We start from the raw sequence: 17,396 nt of genomic DNA, 5'->3' as shown, positions 1-17,396 counted from the left end.
CACTTCTGGTGTGTTTGCAGGAAACCCTAGAATGGATGTGGGAATTTTGCCCCCACATTGCTATAAACTGATCCAGGTTTTACCAATCATCCCAGCCTGTATCCATTTGCAGAACAGTAGCCGAGTCTTTCTAGGAAATCAGACCAGCACAGAAAGTAGACTCAGATTACACTAATGAGGCCATTAAATGAGATATAGGGAGCCTGTCTGGCCAGAAGGAGGAATGGAATGAGGTCTGGGTGTACTCCTTGCTTTATGTCTTTTACATTCTGCAGCCTGTTTTCACATTCTGTGTGTTTACTTTGGTGGGAGAGTTGCTTTCTTCTTCCCCCTGACCCCCCATCCCGTTCTTTTTTCCTGTGTTCTCTTTATTTGCCAAAAGGACAAAAAAAGAAGACCTGACATAAGTGGTGTTTGCAGGCTAAAAAGCTAATGACAAAGCACTAACAAAGCACATTGGCTTTCCAAAGTCTCCAAAGTCTTCCAAATTGTATGTCTGCTCAGTTGTGCTCTCTGACCATTTTACAGAGGTCTTAATTTTCTTAGTGAAAAATCAAAGTGCAATGAAATGGCTGTTTTAAAATAGTTGTTAGAAACATTTAATAAAATTCCATCATGTTTATTAGGTCATAATACCAATGTTACCCATAAGCAAATAAAGATTACTTCAGAATTTTAGCAGTTGTCAGTCAATGAAAAAAAAAAATTTCTTTTATAGATAGAGGTGTTCTTTTCTGCTGTGCTCTAAATTATAATGTTTGGAGCTTCCTGGTAGGTAAAAACCAGACCCATGTACATTTTAAAGATTCAAGAACATATTTTACTGTTTCAAATCTAGTTAAACAGGTTTCTCTTCTGTAGTATGTTACTAATTATTGTCTTTTTAGTTTATTAATATTCAAGAGGACTTTTCTAATATAAAAAAAAAATCTTCAGCTTATGAAGTTTTGATTTGGGGAAGCTTAAAAAGCTCATTCAGTTTAAGTTCCTGATTCACTTTTCTTGTTTGGGGGGAAATTTTCAGCAGCATTTTTTGGGAGCTGTACTGGTTTTACATCAGTTATCACTGTTGCTTTGCAGTGGTGGCTTGTGTTAGTGGTGGCCCAGTACTGAAGCAGAACACAAAAAGCAGAACGAAGTTTTGATAACAGGCAAGCAATAACCTACAGCAATTATTGCAGAGCTCCACCTACAAGAATATGAGCTGGAAGGGGCTGGAGGCTGCAGTTGGTGCAACTGAAGACTGATAGACAAAAGTAAAATAGGTCTGGGCTCCTCCACGAGGAGCAGGTTGGAAGACCCACTGCAAGAATATGGGGTAGCAACCTCAAAAACATCCCTTGAACATACTTGCACTTATTGTAGATTATGTCAGGTAACCTTCGCCTCCTTTTAAGCTGGGTTTGGAACTATCTTCCTTGAAAAGGTGCCTACCAAGCTATATTTTCCTCTGATATCTGCAATCTTATTTTATGTAAGTTATTATGAATTTAACACCAAAACTTCTAGTAGAATTTTGCTTTTTTTCCCCCCCTCTAGATGCAGTTGATTCAAATTATTAATTTCTACTTCAGACACAACATATACATTCCTTCTGTGGAAAAACCAAACAGAATGTTTTCTTCTAACTTTCATGAAATTGGTCATAAATCAGACTAATGCTGCATTAACTCAAGTTTTTTCTGTTGGTACAGCCACGGGGATCTCAATACATTAACTTTAATCTGATAGAGGTAAGGCATCCAAGGTAATTTTAATTTTAAATAAATTTTACAGGGATGTTATCAGAATGATAACAAAACTCAACCATTTCGCCATTTGGTGTAAAACATTTATAACAAGGGGTTCACCTGCATAAGCTGGAATAAATCACTTGGTATCATGTACAAACTTGGAGTGATTGTCTTGGAGCATTCTGATAAATGTGGCTTGACAGATGACACTTGTAAGAGTCAGAGTAATGAAAAATCCCATTTACGTGGATGCATGCAGTTTCTTTACTGTGCAGAATGTTTATGTGCAATATAATTGCATTTAATTGATTTAGTACTGTATTAATAATTCATTAATACAAACTTATGAGACCTGAACAAGTTGTGCAGCACTTCTGATTTGCTGCTGAGTCTCTCTGGGGAGTAAATGAACTTTCAGGAGATAGATTTAATGGTTAAGCACTGGATTCCCTGGGAAAATTCTAGCACCTAGCTATAAAAGAATGAAAGCACTCTCAATTTCTTTCCATGTTTCCAGAACTACAATTTTGGGACTCTGGTTGTTACATCCTAAGGAGTTCAAATAGCTAAAACAAGTTTAAGTGGTATACTCTGTTTTATAACTAACAGTTATTAGGTAATAAAGATTCTGTATGAAGAAAATAAACATCCTTTGTGGTAGTTGCCCTTCCTTCATGCTCTCTTTCAGCTGAGGAATGCAAGGAAAATAAACACTGCAGAAGTACCATGATTGTTTGAAAATTTGTGTAGAGCGTATTGTTTCATAGCTCAGTCTCTAAGCAGCTACATTGTTATTATGTAGTATCTTTGAGATATTTTTTTTTTCTGTTTATATTTTAAGAATCAAAACAAGGAGTTAGATACACGCTTGTTTCAGTCCACAGATAGAAGTAATACTTTTATGGTTGTCTTTGCTCTGAATTTATGCAGAAAAATTATCCAAACTTATAAATATGAAGTTAATATATTATGAAGTTAATAGTGCTATTAATCATAATGTAATTAACTTGATATTATCGTCTTTGGTCTCATGAAAAAAGTGTTTTGGCGCAAAGGCACCAAGCACACATTATCAGGGCTTTGTGATGAAAACTATGTAAAGCCTTACTTTGTTATAAATTTGTTAAATGACATATAAATAACAGCAGAAAATTGAAGAAGGAATCTCGAGAAATGAGGAGGAAAAACCCCTGCACATTGATAATGGAATGTTGCAAGACTGAACACCATGATTTACAACAGCAAATCTGCCTCACAATATAATGTAAGAACAAAATATGCAAAAATAAGTTTCAGTGACTAGTATCATTAATGTGACTCACAGAAAAGGTTCACTGAACTAATTTCACCGAATGAAAATTCTGAGAGAAGAATTTTTACTATAAATACAGGAACGTAAGAAGCACTGATGGGCTACTGAAGTGAGTAACAGCCTTAGTGTAGGAGCAAATCTGATATGAACTTGTCATATTAGGCAGAGAGTTGGCTACATGACTTTTTTGGACCTAACTAGAAGCAGTGTCTTGGTGTTTTGAGCAGTGTTTCTTTGGTCTGGAAAAATGTCGCAGTAGTCATGCAGATAACAGAAATATCATCATAGGTGCATATCGCCTCTGTGGCAATGTGTCATGTTTTTCACAGTTCTACCATGCCGTGTCAGTAGTAAAATCTCTTAGAGTTTATTTGCTGTGTATTGGCTCTCTTCCAAGGTGGCTGCTTGATACATGGGGATTGAATTGCTTGTTTGTGAGGACTGAATTTCCTAGATCTGCACCCAATTAATGCATTTTCTGTTATAAAAGGAAAGGCAAACTGATCTGCCTCTAAGTGGTTCCAGATTGTAAAAATGGGCTTATATTAGAGAATTCTTATTTTTTAGATCAGCTGTAGCATCCTGTATCTTTTAAGCATTTTTCATTCCTGCAATATGATTATTTTTGATGTCTTCTGTGTATTACCATAAGTTCATAAATTGAAGTCAGACACTAATTGAAAAGATATAGTTTAGAATACCTTTGGAAGTAGTACAGGTCATGTAAGGCAGTTTTCATATAATGAGTAGAATCCATTAAATTGAACAGAAATTCATTGTGTCTTCCATAAGCATTAATTTGGGGTTTTAAATTTTTTTCATGGACAAGCTATAGAGAATGAAATGACTTGTAGACAAAACAATGACATAGTAAAATATTTTCTTTAAAAATTGGCTGTCCTACTTAGTGCTATTGCATTAGCACAATCCTTTGTTGAGAAGTATCAGGGGTGAAATATACCATAGGTCTAATCTATTCAGTCTCAAAGCAATAAATAATTCACAAACCTTTTAGTTGTTATTAATGTTTTGGAGCAGATGCTTTCTAGATTAAGCCACTGTCCTAAGAATTTTCTGGATTTGTTCTATAGCCTCCTGCTTGTTTTCACAGAATTGTGAAATTGACATAGCAGTAATAAACTCAGCTTATTTTCTGTAGAAATTGAAGGCTGCATCACTGCTTAATGACAATATCTTAGTTAATAGAGTAAGTCTTAATTTATATAGTAGCATTAACTGTCCATGGAAAAACACCTTATTTTTTATATACAGAAATGCACAAAAAAGGGCATAGAAAGAAAAAAATCTGTAAATCTGTTTATGACTCGTCAGATTTGATCACTTGCCAAAATGAAATGAACATCTTCACTGAACATCTTTACCTGTCTTATTTTTTAATGAAATTTCATACATGTGAGGCTTAAATGTTTTTTGAGGTATAGTAATTTCAGTAGTATGGGTTCTTTAGTACACTGAAAGCTTTATTCAAGTTACTCAAATAACACTATGAAATGTACCATAGCAGAGAAAACATTGGGAACAATACTTAAAAAATTCATCATTATGTTGCAGGATATATAGTAGAAAGAGTAGATGTGTTATTTCTGCCTTTGAAAAATGTTAAGATAAAAATATTGTGTTTGGGAAGCACATTTTGTAATTACTGAGGCTTTGTTGCTGACTGGTTTGATTTTAAGCTTGACTGTTATTTTTGCAAATATTAAAAGTAGTATACAGAAACAAATACATATATTTTTTATTTATTTATAGATATATGGAAACAATAAAAACTATACATTCATGCTTTTTTCATAGCCCAGTGGACTTCAGCTTCAAACCTCAAACTTAATATAAATGACCCTGATGCTTTTCTTTGTATATGTATTAAGAATATTTTCTAAAAGATCATTTCAAAGTTATTCTTGTTCACTCAACCATACTCCACAAGAATATATTTATGTTAACATTCGTATCAGGTTGTTAACTGACTCATTCCTGCCCAGGAGTTTCCTCCGAGTACTCTACTGCTGCAGAGTCTGTGGTATGTAGCAGTTTTCTGTAATCTTTCATTTTTCTGTCCTGCTTGATGGACAGAGTCTCCAATCAGGCTTACATGCACAACGTAGCCATGAAAGAAGTCTGTTTATTATCAGTAAGCTCAGAAAATGGGAATTTATGTGTTTGGTTTTGTTTTTTACTGGTGGTGGGTTTTTAATGTTGAGCTTTCAGAAGGACCTTTGTGGGATTTTTTGGATGGAATGGTAACAGTTTCTTCAGGATTCACGTTAAATATGGTTTTCTGGTTTGATTGTTATTACCTTAGTTTGTAATACAAATGCTGTCAAAATTGCAGGAAAGAGACGCATTTAAGTCATTAAACCAATCCATCCTGCTTTATCTTTTTTCCCTTTTTTTTAAAATTCAATTTCTTTCTTGGATAAAATTATTTTCATGAGATGACAGTATAAGCAGCATCACTTTCTTCCACAGTATTGCAACATTTATCTATTTGCAGTACTTTAAAAATGTCATGAAAAGGAAACAGTCACTAAACTGAAACTCAATAAGTATTTAATAGGTGTGGGGGTTTTTTCCAAGCATGGGCTGTGATTAGGCTGCTAGAATACGGCATTCACAGAAGAGATTTGTCATGTAGTAGAAAATAACGTTTTTTGTTTTGTGTTAACACTGAGAATTGTGCTGCACACATTGGCTGTGGTGTCTCTAGAGAGAAATGCTGGAGTTCATCTCTGCCCTACGGGCCCCACTGAGCCTTGCTGAATAAACCAGCGGAATATGAACATGCAAGCAGAAAGATTGGCTTTTGTTCTGATAACAACTGCAGTAACTCAGAAAAACTGCCACAAGGCTGTAGTGGTATTTGGTAAAACGAACAGTCGTGAACTTTTAGTTTTATGCATTATAAACCTTTAAAGAGTAAATTTAGACAAAACGCATAGACGGACATGACAGTCAGGGACATTTTCAAGTACATTTGGAAACAAGTAGTTTCTGTGGGCATCACATTCGTCACTTTCCAAGTTTGTATGCCTAATGTTGACTACAAAACTATTTTTGAAGTTTTGTTGAGTCTTTATCAAGTAATGAGAACATCCCCTAAAAGACTAGCTGAATGTTATGGTATATATTTGCATTCTCATCCAGTATCTCCCCTTTGTTTTGTTTGGTTGGTTTTTGTTGCTGACATGCTTGTTTCTGAAGATAATCATTGAAACACAAAGTTGCCTAAGTATTTTTTAGACTGCCAGGTGTACTCATACTTGTTCATACGCATGGTGGACTCATCAGTGGTGTGTAGCTGTGCTGAAAAGCTTGTATTTTAATCAACCTGTAAAGAGCAATGTATCTGTGACAGGGCAGAACCATATGTGCGGCTCCTGTTCTGTTTGGTTATAGGATAGAAGTTGGTCTAATAGTTGTAAATCTTGCTTTTTTGTCTCTTCAGACTCCAAAAGACTTTTTGCAACCATCTAACCATTTCAGATAATAACTGAGTGTGTGTGGACTACTTACAATGGCATTAACTGTCTGCATCATTCATGAAATACAAATTTTATTATAAGTGCTGTCCTCAGAATCTGTTACAATATATGTAGTGCTGGTATATAAAAAGTCATTCCTATATGTTACAGACCTTTTTTTTTAGGAAAACATACTTCTTAAGTTAATACTGCTACCACCTTGTTGTAGGAGAAAGAAAGCCCCTACTAGTATAAACTTTGCTTGACTTAAAAAAAAAAAAAATACAGACTCAGCTGCTTGCACTAAGGAAATTATTTTTCTGAATTTTCAGCTTACAAAATAAGAAGCCGATAATACCTACCTCTCCATTTTATAAAAAAAACCCCGAAACCCAGAGTTGTAAGCTAAATAAATGACCTAAAGGTACCAAGTAATATTTGTGTTACCTTACCTCTTAGGTGAAAATGAAGCTGAAGGAAAGATCCTGGTGTTCGTCTTTGGAAGACCGATCTCACTCTCTTTTTGCTGGTGGAGGTTTCCTGGCTATTTAGAGCCATGTATGTCATTCAGCTTCTGAAGGAAAAGTACCTCTTGAGACACAGCTGGTTCTCAGTCCAAGTATGAGTGGTCCAACCTTCAGGTTCACTGGTGCTAAGGATTTGGGAATGATTTGCCACAAAAGGCTGAACAACAATTAAATCCTGCACTTGAAAATGGTGTATTGCTTTAAGATGGAGCAGATGAGATTAGGCATTTTTAAATAAGGAAAGACTTGGCATTCTCAGGCTTTCTTTTCCAGAGGAAAAAAGTCTTTGTGTTTTCTTAAAGTGCTTAGCAGGTGACATGAAAAATTTCTGATTTCTATAATTATTTATTAGGAAATTTCTCACCTCTTTAGTAGTCAGTGTAAAGAGCCCCTCCTCTTTTTGTGTCTATTGTGGTCTGTGCCAAGGACTTGGAACCTGTTGTGGCTCAGCTGAAAAAGCAGGGATTTGAAGCCTGTCCAGCCTCAACTGACTAATTTTGAAGAGATGGCTTGCATCATGGGTTGGTTGTCTGTTCATGGCAATGTAGTTCCTGCTGTAAAATTGTTAAAATAGAAAATTTCCTCAACTAGCATTAAGTTGACCTAAAAGTTGACATAGAAGAGGCAGCTACCTGGGATTCGCTGTGTATTTGACTTTGGAGCTGTTGCACTTCATGAAAAAGTCTGCCATCAGTATTTTTCCTTCCCAGTGCATCCTCCCTGCACACACTGGGGTCAGGAGAACTGGCTCTCTCTATGGTTTTTGTGGTGGCAGGAGCCTTTAGCATTTGCCATCACCTAAACCTGCTTTAAGTTTTTTCCTGTTGGCGGCGAGGCCTGTGGTGACTCTGGGCAGTGGTGACGGTGTTTGGGGGCCGGGGGCCTGCCAGGCCGGCTCTGTGTGGAGAGACCAGGGCTGCCTGGGCCCAGCTCAGGCAGGATGGCAACGCCTCGGGGAAAACGCGCCTGGAAACGAGCAAAACGCCACAGGTCACTGTGAGGAGCACTCTGTGAGAGGCTGTGAGAAACAGCTTCAGGGTCAGGAGAACAGGAGTGGAAGGAGGGGCTGCAGGTGCTGGAGCAGAAATTCCCTGGAAGCCTGTGGGACGTGTTGAAGCAGGTGTTTCCCTGCAGTCCATGGAGGAGAGTGCCAGAGCAGATACCCAACCTGCACCCCCTGGAGAAAGGGAATATTCCTTGAGGGAGAGGCACTGCAAAGCCCACACTTGGAGCAACCTTATCCTGAAGCTTTACAGCCTGCCTGAGGGATGCATGCTGGAGCAAGGGAGGAACAGGTGGAAGGAGTGGCAAAGAACTGCAATGATTTCATGCCAGCCCCATTCCCCACCTTCCCCATGTCTCTTGTCGGGGGAGGAGGTGTAGGACTTGAGAGTGAAACATTGAAGTTGAGACTGGAACAAAGAGGCAGAGGGGAAATTCTTCTAGGATTTATGTTTTTTACCTTCCAATTCTTTTTTAATTGGCAGTAAGTTATTTTTCCCAAAGTGAGTCTGTTTTGCGCATGACAGTAATTTGTAAATGATCTGCTTGTCTTTATTTTAATACCTGGGCTCTTTCACTTCATTCTCCCCTGTGCAGTTTCCTTTGTGGAACGTGAGTGGGAGAGCAGCCAGCCAAGGTCAACTCACCACAATGGCTACAACACTTGATGACTGTCAGCAAGTGGGACTGGATTACATCTTGTGTCTGTTCAAAAAAATTGGTTTATTCTGAAGATACTGCACCCTTAGGTGCAGTATCTTCAGAATACTTAGATTAATTTAGAATACTTAGGTTAACTTCAGAAAACTTAGGTTAACTCACTGTAGAAAATATAACCTAGAAAGAAATGATCAATTAATGAATGTATTATTTTTAAGAATTTTGAAAATATCCTTGGTCTCAAAGAGAGTACTGTAATTTTGATTGTGCTGTGCTTTTTGTCTAAATCTAAAACACTTCATCCATCATAGCTTCCTTAATTACCAGGACAGCACCATCAAAGTTACAATTGAAAATCAGGTAGATATGAATCAGAAAGCCTAAAAGGGAAAGACTGAACTTCAGACTGGTTGCTTTCTGCCTGTGAATATGGCTTTATAGATACAATGTGTTTGTGTAGTACTTAATAGTGTAATATAAACGTTAGTTTGGCAGTCATAGTATAAGCCACCAGATGGAGCAATGTTGCTGTATTAATTGAGAGTAATAAAAATAGCATGTTTTTTTCTTTCTGCTTTTGTAATATAAATACAAGGTTTTTTAAGGTGGTGTGTCAAAAATGTACAGATCTATATGGTAGAGGTTGTGACCATTGACTGCCATACTTAGCTGTGCTGAAACATTTTTTACTGTTTCACAATAAGGTAACTTAATGTTAGGCTAGGGAAAGTTAGAGTATTTTTTATTTTTTTATTGTGAGGTATTAATCTGAGTTGACAAACTAAGAAAATTTGATCTCTTTTTTCTTTTATAATTTTTTATTTACTTCTTAACTTCTACCTCTTTGCCATGAGTAGCTAATTTTCTATTAAATATCTGACTGTTAATGGAAATATTTCTTGCTACAGGGCTTTGTAAAAAGAAAAGAGGCAGATTCTGACTATGCCAAAAGCTTATATTTGAGGATTTTATTGGTGGTGTGACCTTCTTTCTTTTTCTTCTTTCTTTTTCCTACGTGCTCTCCTAGGACCTTCTTACACAAGAGCCCAAAAGCATTTAAAATTTGCAGAATGAAAAGATGGCGCAGGCAATGCTGGTACCACCAGGACCTGACAGCTTCTTCTATTTCACTGAGGAATCTCTTGCAGCTATTGAGAAACGTATTGCTGATGAAAAATTTCATTGTCACCAAGACGAGCCTACAGATGATGCTGGTCATGAAGCAAATCACCCAGAGCCAAATAATGACTTAGAGGCAGGAAAGACACTACCATTTGTTTATGGTGATATTCCTCCAGGAATGGTGTCTGAACCCCTGGAGGACCTGGACCCATATTACATCAATAAAAAAGTAAGTGTTTTGTATTAAGAATGTCATTAGAGCACTCCTGTTTTACTATAACCTGATAAATGCTCTGATGGGAAGTTGGTCAGAAGCACTAGTTGAAAGTATTATGCAGTAGGTGCTATCATGTTAGTTATTTTGATTTCACTATAAAGACAGCTGTAACTCTTGGTGAAGTTGCCTTTTTTTTTAAAAAAAAGGGGGAAAAACACCCACTTGTCTTTTAGTGTCTCATGTTATGGTATTTTAGTTAATGGATTTTGCATTGAATGTCCTGTGATCTCTTCAGATCTGATTTAATGCTGAGCCATTTGAAAACTTTCCATCTCTCTGGCTGCTCTCTGGGTTTTTGTATAAAACATGATACCTGAGATATAGTTTATTTTAGACATTTTCAGACAAAATGCTTAGTCATATGACAGAGCAATCACTGTCAAATATTCCTGAAAACAAAATAAAAATATTTGTTTTACAAAACTAAGAAAATGTAAAGACTAAACCAATATTTGTGTTCTGGTATTGGGTAAATGTTATAGGCCCAATATAGACCTGAAGACAAAATCTAAATTGATATATACTGATTCAGTTTAATCTGAAGTTGCCTTTTTTTAAAAAAAAAAGGGGAAAAAACACCCACTTGTCTTTTAGTGTCTCATGTTATGGTATTTTAGTTAATGGATTTTGCATTGAATGTCCTGTGATCTCTTCAGATCTGATTTAATGCTGAGCCATTTGAAAACTTTCCATCTCTCTGGCTGCTCTCTGGGTTTTTGTATAAAACATGATACCTGAGATATAGTTTATTTTAGACGTCTTTAGACAAAATGCTCAGTCATATGACAGAGCAATCACTGTCAGATATTCCTGAAAACAAAATAAAAATATTTGTTTTACAAAACTAAAAAAATGTAAAGACTAAACCAATATTTGTGTTCTGGTATTGGGTAAATGTTATAGGCCCAATATAGACCTGAAGACAAAATCTAAATTGATATATACTGATTCAGTTTAATTTATAGATATACTGATAAAAAAGGAAGAGAAGAGTAAGGTGTTTATTTTGGCAAGTACAGAGGAAGGAAAGTTATTTTTATATATGCATGTGAAGTGAAATGATGTGAAGAAGGGAAACAAAACTGAGTTTACAGTAAAAAGGCAATACAAAATAAGCAGCAAGTGGTTATTTTATTGTGTAATCGATAAAAGGCGTGTTGAATTAAAACCATAGAACAGGTTTTTGAAATTAAGTGCTGAATAATCAACAAAATAGTGTCTTGCAAGATAAGAATTTAACCAAAGAGCTGAATTATATCAGTAATAAGCAAGCTAATTAAAGCAGGGTTTTTTCTAGTACAAAATGTTGAAGACTAATAATCATGCAGATTTTTTAGTTGTTTCAGTTTTTATTCTCTTAACTTCACAAACACTATTTGCAAATGACCTATTTCTTTTATAGTAAAATGTCATTGGAAAACAGAAATAGTCAGTGTTGTAGCCTGCTTTTTTTCCACATATGAGATTTTGGGAGAATAATCTTTAAATGTACGTTGAATTAAGATTTCATTAGACGAGATTTTCATTGTGTCTCCTATTTATAATTAAAAATGGTTACATTGATGGTGCTAGTGACAGCTGCACAAGCAATAAAGGCAGTAAAGCCAAGGATTTTAAAAGTCAAGGATGTCTAATGCTGAAATGGTTAAATAGTTCCTTCTGAGGTCCCAAAAATGGTTACTTAGGTGCTTTGTTTTGCATTGCCAACTTTGTTCTGAAATGCAAGTAAAAGAGCTGCATTAAATGTAAATGTAAAAAGTTACATTTTTAATTATAGTTTTAATGTAATTACTTAATCCTAGAAAATCTGAAATGCAGATTTTAAGAGCACAGAGGCAAAGAATGTGTGGTGTAGCATTTTCTTTGCTGATATGAAAATTTAGAATCTGTTGTTTCCTTCCACAATTCTACTGAAAATAAATTTGGCTACTTAGATGTGTGTAAGCAGTCTGTATTATGTCAAGCTTGCCAAAATGTATCCTTCATTTCCTAACCCCGCTACCCCCATGCCCTTTTTGTGTGTTTTTTAAAGACATTTATAGTACTGGATAAAGCGAAGACAATCCACAGGTTCAGTGCCACACCTGCCTTGTACCTTTTATCTCCTTTCAATATCACTAGAAGACTAGCTATTAAAATTTTGGTTCATTCATATCCTTTTCAAGTGGTTTGTTAAAAATGGTTACTGATTAATATTATTAATGTTAACACTAGGAGTTGTGATTTAGTGTTTGAATATATTCCTGCCTTTAATTCTTTCAACGACATTCTGAGCTAAGATTAGTCGCTTAACCTGCTGAGTAAATTCAGAAGAAAAGTCATTAGTAGAGTTCCCTAAGGTGCAGTATTGAACCCAACCCTGTCTAAAATCTTTATGGATCTGGATGAAGGGAGTGAGCATACCCTTGGTAAGTTTGTGGGTATCACCAAGTTGTGTGGGAGTGTCAATCTGCTGGAGGGCAGGAAGGTCCTGTGGAGGGACCTGGACAGGCTGGATCCATGAGCCAGACCAAGAGCATGAGGTTCAACGTGACCAAGTGCAGGGTCCTACAGATTGGCCACAACAGCCCCATGCAGTGCTACAGGCTGGGGGCAGAGTGGCTGGAAAGTGGCCCAGTGGGAAAGGGCTGGGGGGGTGCTGGTAGACAGCAGCTGAACATGAGCCAGTGCGTGCCCAGGTGGCCAAGAACGCTGGGGAAATCCTGGACTGTATCGGGAGTAGTGTGGCCAACAAGGCCAGGACAATGGCTGTCCCCCTGTACTGGGCACTGGTGAGGTCACACCTCAGGTGCTGTGTCCAGTTCTGGGCATCTCAGTTCAGAAAGGACATTGAGGTGCTGGAACAGGTCCAGAGAGGGCCAGCAAAGCTGGTGAAAGGTCTAGAGAGTGAGTCCTGTGAGGAGCAGCTGAGGGAAGGAGGGTGTAGCCAGGTTGGGGGCAGCCTCTTCTCCCAGGTAACCAGTGAAAGGGCAAGAGGAAATGTCCTCAAGCTGCACCCGGGGAAGTTCAGTTTGGACATCAGGAGGAATTTCTTCACAAAAATGTTGTCAAGCATTGGAATGGACTTCCCAGGGAAGTGGTAGAGTCAATATCCCTGGAGGAAATGGCTGGATGTGGCACGTAGTGCCATGGTCTAGTTGACAAGTAAAGCGTCAAGAGTTGGATTTGGTGACCTCAGCAGTCTTTTCCAACCTAAATGATTCTGTGATAGGTGAATAACCTTCATTCTTGTGAAATATCTTTGCATTATTTATGACATTGCTAGTGATAGTAAACTGATTTGTATTGTGTATGTTGTTAGTATTCTATGTCCTGGTCAATTCCTCGTATTTTGTGTTATGCAAATTTGGCTTTTAAAGGGGTATGTTCCTTAACCACAGTCCACATTGTTCAACAAGGTCATTATGCTCACTATTTTGGCAAATTGTGTGTTTATGACATGGAGGAATCTTCCAGAATGGGCAAAGGATGTAGAGTAAGTATACTTAAATAAGCTAATAATTTTTAAAATGCTTTACAAATGAAAAGCAAATTAAGAGCTAGACCATGCAGTTTTACTTACTTGTGTAACGCCAGTATTCTTGTTTTTCCTGCTTGGGGTTTGATTGTAGCTGCAACCCAAAGCAGCACAGTCCTGCAAGCTCTGTGAAGGAAAGAAGCTGTGACATTGTTAACCTTTTTCTCTGAACAAAATGCTGATAAATGCATTTCCTCCAAATGTTCATACAAACAGTGTTTTCATGTGTTCTCCTTCCTGAGCTGTTCTTTATCATTAAAAAAAGAAAAAAAAAAAGAAATTGGTCATTCCACGCAAAACTACTGGTTTTCAGTGTGGAAGATGCTTTCTATAGCCCCTTTGAAACACCTTCGTTTTGTGAAGCAAAAATCTAATTATGGGACACACCCACTCTTTAGAGAAAATACATCTGCTGAGGATTATTGTTTGTCATTCTTAAGTCTACCTGGTCAACCGTCAAGTACCTTCCATAAATACTAGGTTTTGCCTAACCCATGGACTTTATTTCTGATGTGGCAACCATGTTCAAATGTTATTTGAACAAAAATTTATTTTCCATGTTATTCATGATTATCATTATTAGTTCTGAAATTTAAAAATCTTACGTGCTAGACACTGCAAAAATATTTTTCAGACAAAATGAAAAAGTGTAATCCTATTATCTCACAAAAGAATGGTGGAAAACCAGCCATACTTTATGTGAGTTTATAATTGCTGTTCAGTGTATGTACTAATTGCTGGGTTTGAGTTATTTTCCTGTATGCTCATGATGTATCACTGAACAACACAGCAATCTTTAACTTTGGTTTGAATGTTTTCTCATAGGTACACTTTCACTGGAATTTATACTTTCGAATTTCTAGTAAAAGTCTTTGCAAGAGGCTTCTGTATAAATGATTTTACGTGCCTTCGTGACCCCTGGAACTGGCTTGATTTTGTTGTCATTTCCTTTGCGTAAGTGTATAATATTTTTTAAAGTAAGGCAAGAAATGTTTGAACCTGTAATAGTTTGTTTGGCTTATATTAGTTCATATGAAATTAATTGTAGCTGAATTGTGCTTGTGTTTTTCCACTAGAATATTTTACACTAATGTAGCACACAGCAAAATTAGTGTACTGTTCTACAATACAGACGATAGCACTAACAATCAATTTAAAATAGGATTTTAAAAACAAAAGCAGGTCTATAGGTTTCATTTTAAATTTGCAGTTAATGGTAAATCTTAAGGATGAATTTCTTAGGGAAAACATGAATGCAAGTCTTTAAATTTAACTTACTCCTTAAAAAAAACCAAAAAAACCAAACCCCAAAACAAATAGGATTTCTGGATGCAGGTTCAGGTAAGTAGTATAAGCTCTGCCTCAATTCTGAATAACTGTGATTTAATCCTACAGGTATGTAACAGAATTTGTAAACCTAGGCAATGTTTCAGCTCTTCGAACTTTCAGAGTATTGAGAGCTTTGAAAACTATTTCTGTAATTCCAGGTAAGAAGTAACTGTGTAAAATAGTAGACACTCTACATCACCCCTGTTTAATTTTGTGTGTGCTGTCGTGTTTGTGTGTGGAATCCCTCACTACAGATATGTGACAGAGTTTGTGGACCTGGGCAATGTCTCAGCGTTGAGAACATTCAGAGTTCTCCGAGCTTTGAAAACAATATCAGTCATTCCAGGTGAGAGCGAGGTTAAACACTGAGGCTGACTGAAACTGCACAGAAGCTGAACTCATGTTTTTAACAGAAACATCCAGGTTTTTGTCTTAATTTCAATTTCATTTTCTTTTCTAATTCTGTAGAACAGTCAGCCTCAGAGTTTAATAGTCAATTGCATGAAGAACTCATTTGCATAGCTTGTATATTCCTTCATTTAATGGTGTCAAATTTTCTCTCCCACATTAAGGATCAAAATTAAGTCTTTCTAATGTGAATGTTACATATGCATATTTATGAAAGACATTTGGGATTGAAAATTTTAGAGTTTTGTAAAGGTTGAATTTCTGACAGATGAATGAGATAATGATGAGTAGCATGGGAATTGCATGATGTAGTTATTAGCTTATGATGCCTATCTTCACCAAACCCCACCTCTAACACAAGATGATGCATTAGAATGCAGACATGAAAATTATTACTGAAATAAAATTGTGGTCACTCTTTGTTTGCTGTTATAGAACCAAATGTTGTGTATTGTAATATAATACTGGCAAAGGTTTGGAGCAAGAGGCATCAAAAAGAAAATAAAATAATCTATTTTCTTTAGATGTTGTGTACATGTATAGAGAGCATGAATTGAAAGCTCTTGATTTGAAGAGCAGGTGCTTTGGAATGTATGGCATCCATTCCCTTTCATATTTTTAAATTATTTTTCAGGAATGATGAAAATTATTGGTAGCTTTTCCTTTGGAAAATGCTTTAAGACTGTTTTTTTGAAGCTGTGCATGGTATTTAGTAGTGTGTTGGAGACGTTTAGATTGCATTTTAGCTTAGTTAAATATTTAATATTATAATAAAAATCTGCCTCTCTTTGCAGGCCTGAAGACTATTGTTGGAGCCTTAATTCAGTCTGTGAAGAAGCTCTCAGACGTGATGATCCTGACTGTGTTTTGCCTGAGTGTATTTGCCCTGATAGGACTGCAGCTGTTCATGGGCAACCTGAAGAATAAATGCCTGTTCTGGCCATCAAAAAATTCAACAGCCTTTGAAAAGCATATAGTTCCATACTTTAATGGTACAGAATTTGACTGGGCAGCATACATTAAGGAAGAAAGTAAGAAATACTGTTGTAACTTGCTAAAATTTTATTATGTATGTAAACCGACACACAATCACAAGATAACTGTTTTATACTGCAGACTAAAGATTAAAAAAACCCAGTTAAATTGGATGGCAAAGAATAGGAATTTGTGTATATTGCATCCCAAACTCATGCTGACATGATTGCTCTTTCCATTAACTGCCCTTAGAAATCTATGTAGAGGCTTAGGTTAGTTTTAGAATCATGGAATCATGTGGGTTGGACAGGATCTCCGCAGTCCAGGCCAACTGCTGCTCAGCTGCAGGTCCAGTTAGAACAGACTGCTCAATCCCTTGTTCCAGTCAAGTTTTTAGTATCTCTAAGGATTGAGATGCCACAGCTTCTTCTGGGCAGTGTGTGCCAGCATTTGACCAGTCTCACAGAAACTTTCTTGAATATAATTTCAAAATTTCCCATGCTCAAACTTTTATTAGTGGCCTCTTATCTTTCTGAGTATGCTTCTGAGATGAGTCAGGCTCCATCTTCATTACAGTCTTTCATACTGTGCTTGTAGGTAGAGTGAAGACCTTTGCACATCCCTTCCTCCCTACCTGCTCTCTCCCTGGTCTTCTCAAGGCCTCACAAAACCAATTATGTTATGCTCTTCTTGTATCTTTAGGCTATGAAAAAAGATAGACAAGCACTAGATAAATATGAGAGCCTACTTAAGAGTTGCTTTTATTATTTGGTAGAGGTAACAAACCAGTTGCTTTCACTGATACACAACTCTCCGGGCAGGCTGAGATTCTAGTAGTAGAAGAGATGGTATTCAGCTTTAGGATTTTTTGCTTGGGACTGAAAAAGACATTTTTATCCAGATGTTTTCCAGCAGGTTTAAAGTCTGTAGACTGAAGAGATAAAATCCAGGCTGGTTGAGAAACATGTAGATGCTTATGTTTTGTATTTCTGTCCTTTTAAGTGATAGCATCAATAACGTTATAGTACACAGTGAACTATGTAGTATAATAA

At 36.6% G+C, this 17,396-nt stretch overlaps 1 protein-coding gene across 10 annotated transcripts in view; it reads left to right on the top strand.

The window, feature by feature from the left end:
* Positions 1 to 9,788: 9,788 nt before the first annotated feature.
* LOC121356485 (sodium channel protein type 2 subunit alpha-like) overlaps positions 9,789 to 17,396 on the top strand; it is a 44,780-nt gene continuing 37,172 nt past the window's right edge. For 5 of the 10 annotated variants that reach the window (XM_041472967.1, XM_041472966.1, XM_041472964.1 and 2 more), the window contains exons 1-6: positions 9,795 to 10,067; positions 12,148 to 12,266; positions 13,501 to 13,590; positions 14,458 to 14,586; positions 15,216 to 15,307; positions 16,164 to 16,400. In XM_041472967.1, the coding sequence (XP_041328901.1) occupies positions 9,795 to 10,067; positions 12,148 to 12,266; positions 13,501 to 13,590; positions 14,458 to 14,586; positions 15,216 to 15,307; positions 16,164 to 16,400 (940 nt within the window). Of the gene's footprint in view, positions 10,068 to 12,147; positions 12,267 to 13,500; positions 13,591 to 14,457; positions 14,587 to 15,027; positions 15,120 to 15,215; positions 15,308 to 16,163; positions 16,401 to 17,396 lie in introns of all 10 variants that reach the window. The other 5 variants (XM_041472968.1, XM_041472963.1, XM_041472965.1 and 2 more) reach the window with 2 other exon arrangements.

The sequence above is a fragment of the Pyrgilauda ruficollis genome, unplaced genomic scaffold (assembly GCF_017590135.1).
Source record: "Pyrgilauda ruficollis isolate IOZ18807 unplaced genomic scaffold, ASM1759013v1 scaffold3, whole genome shotgun sequence".
NCBI classification, from domain to species: Eukaryota; Metazoa; Chordata; class Aves; order Passeriformes; family Passeridae; genus Pyrgilauda; species Pyrgilauda ruficollis.
The sequence above is the reverse complement of the archived record's forward strand: the minus strand, read 5'-3'. Positions and strand labels throughout refer to the sequence as shown.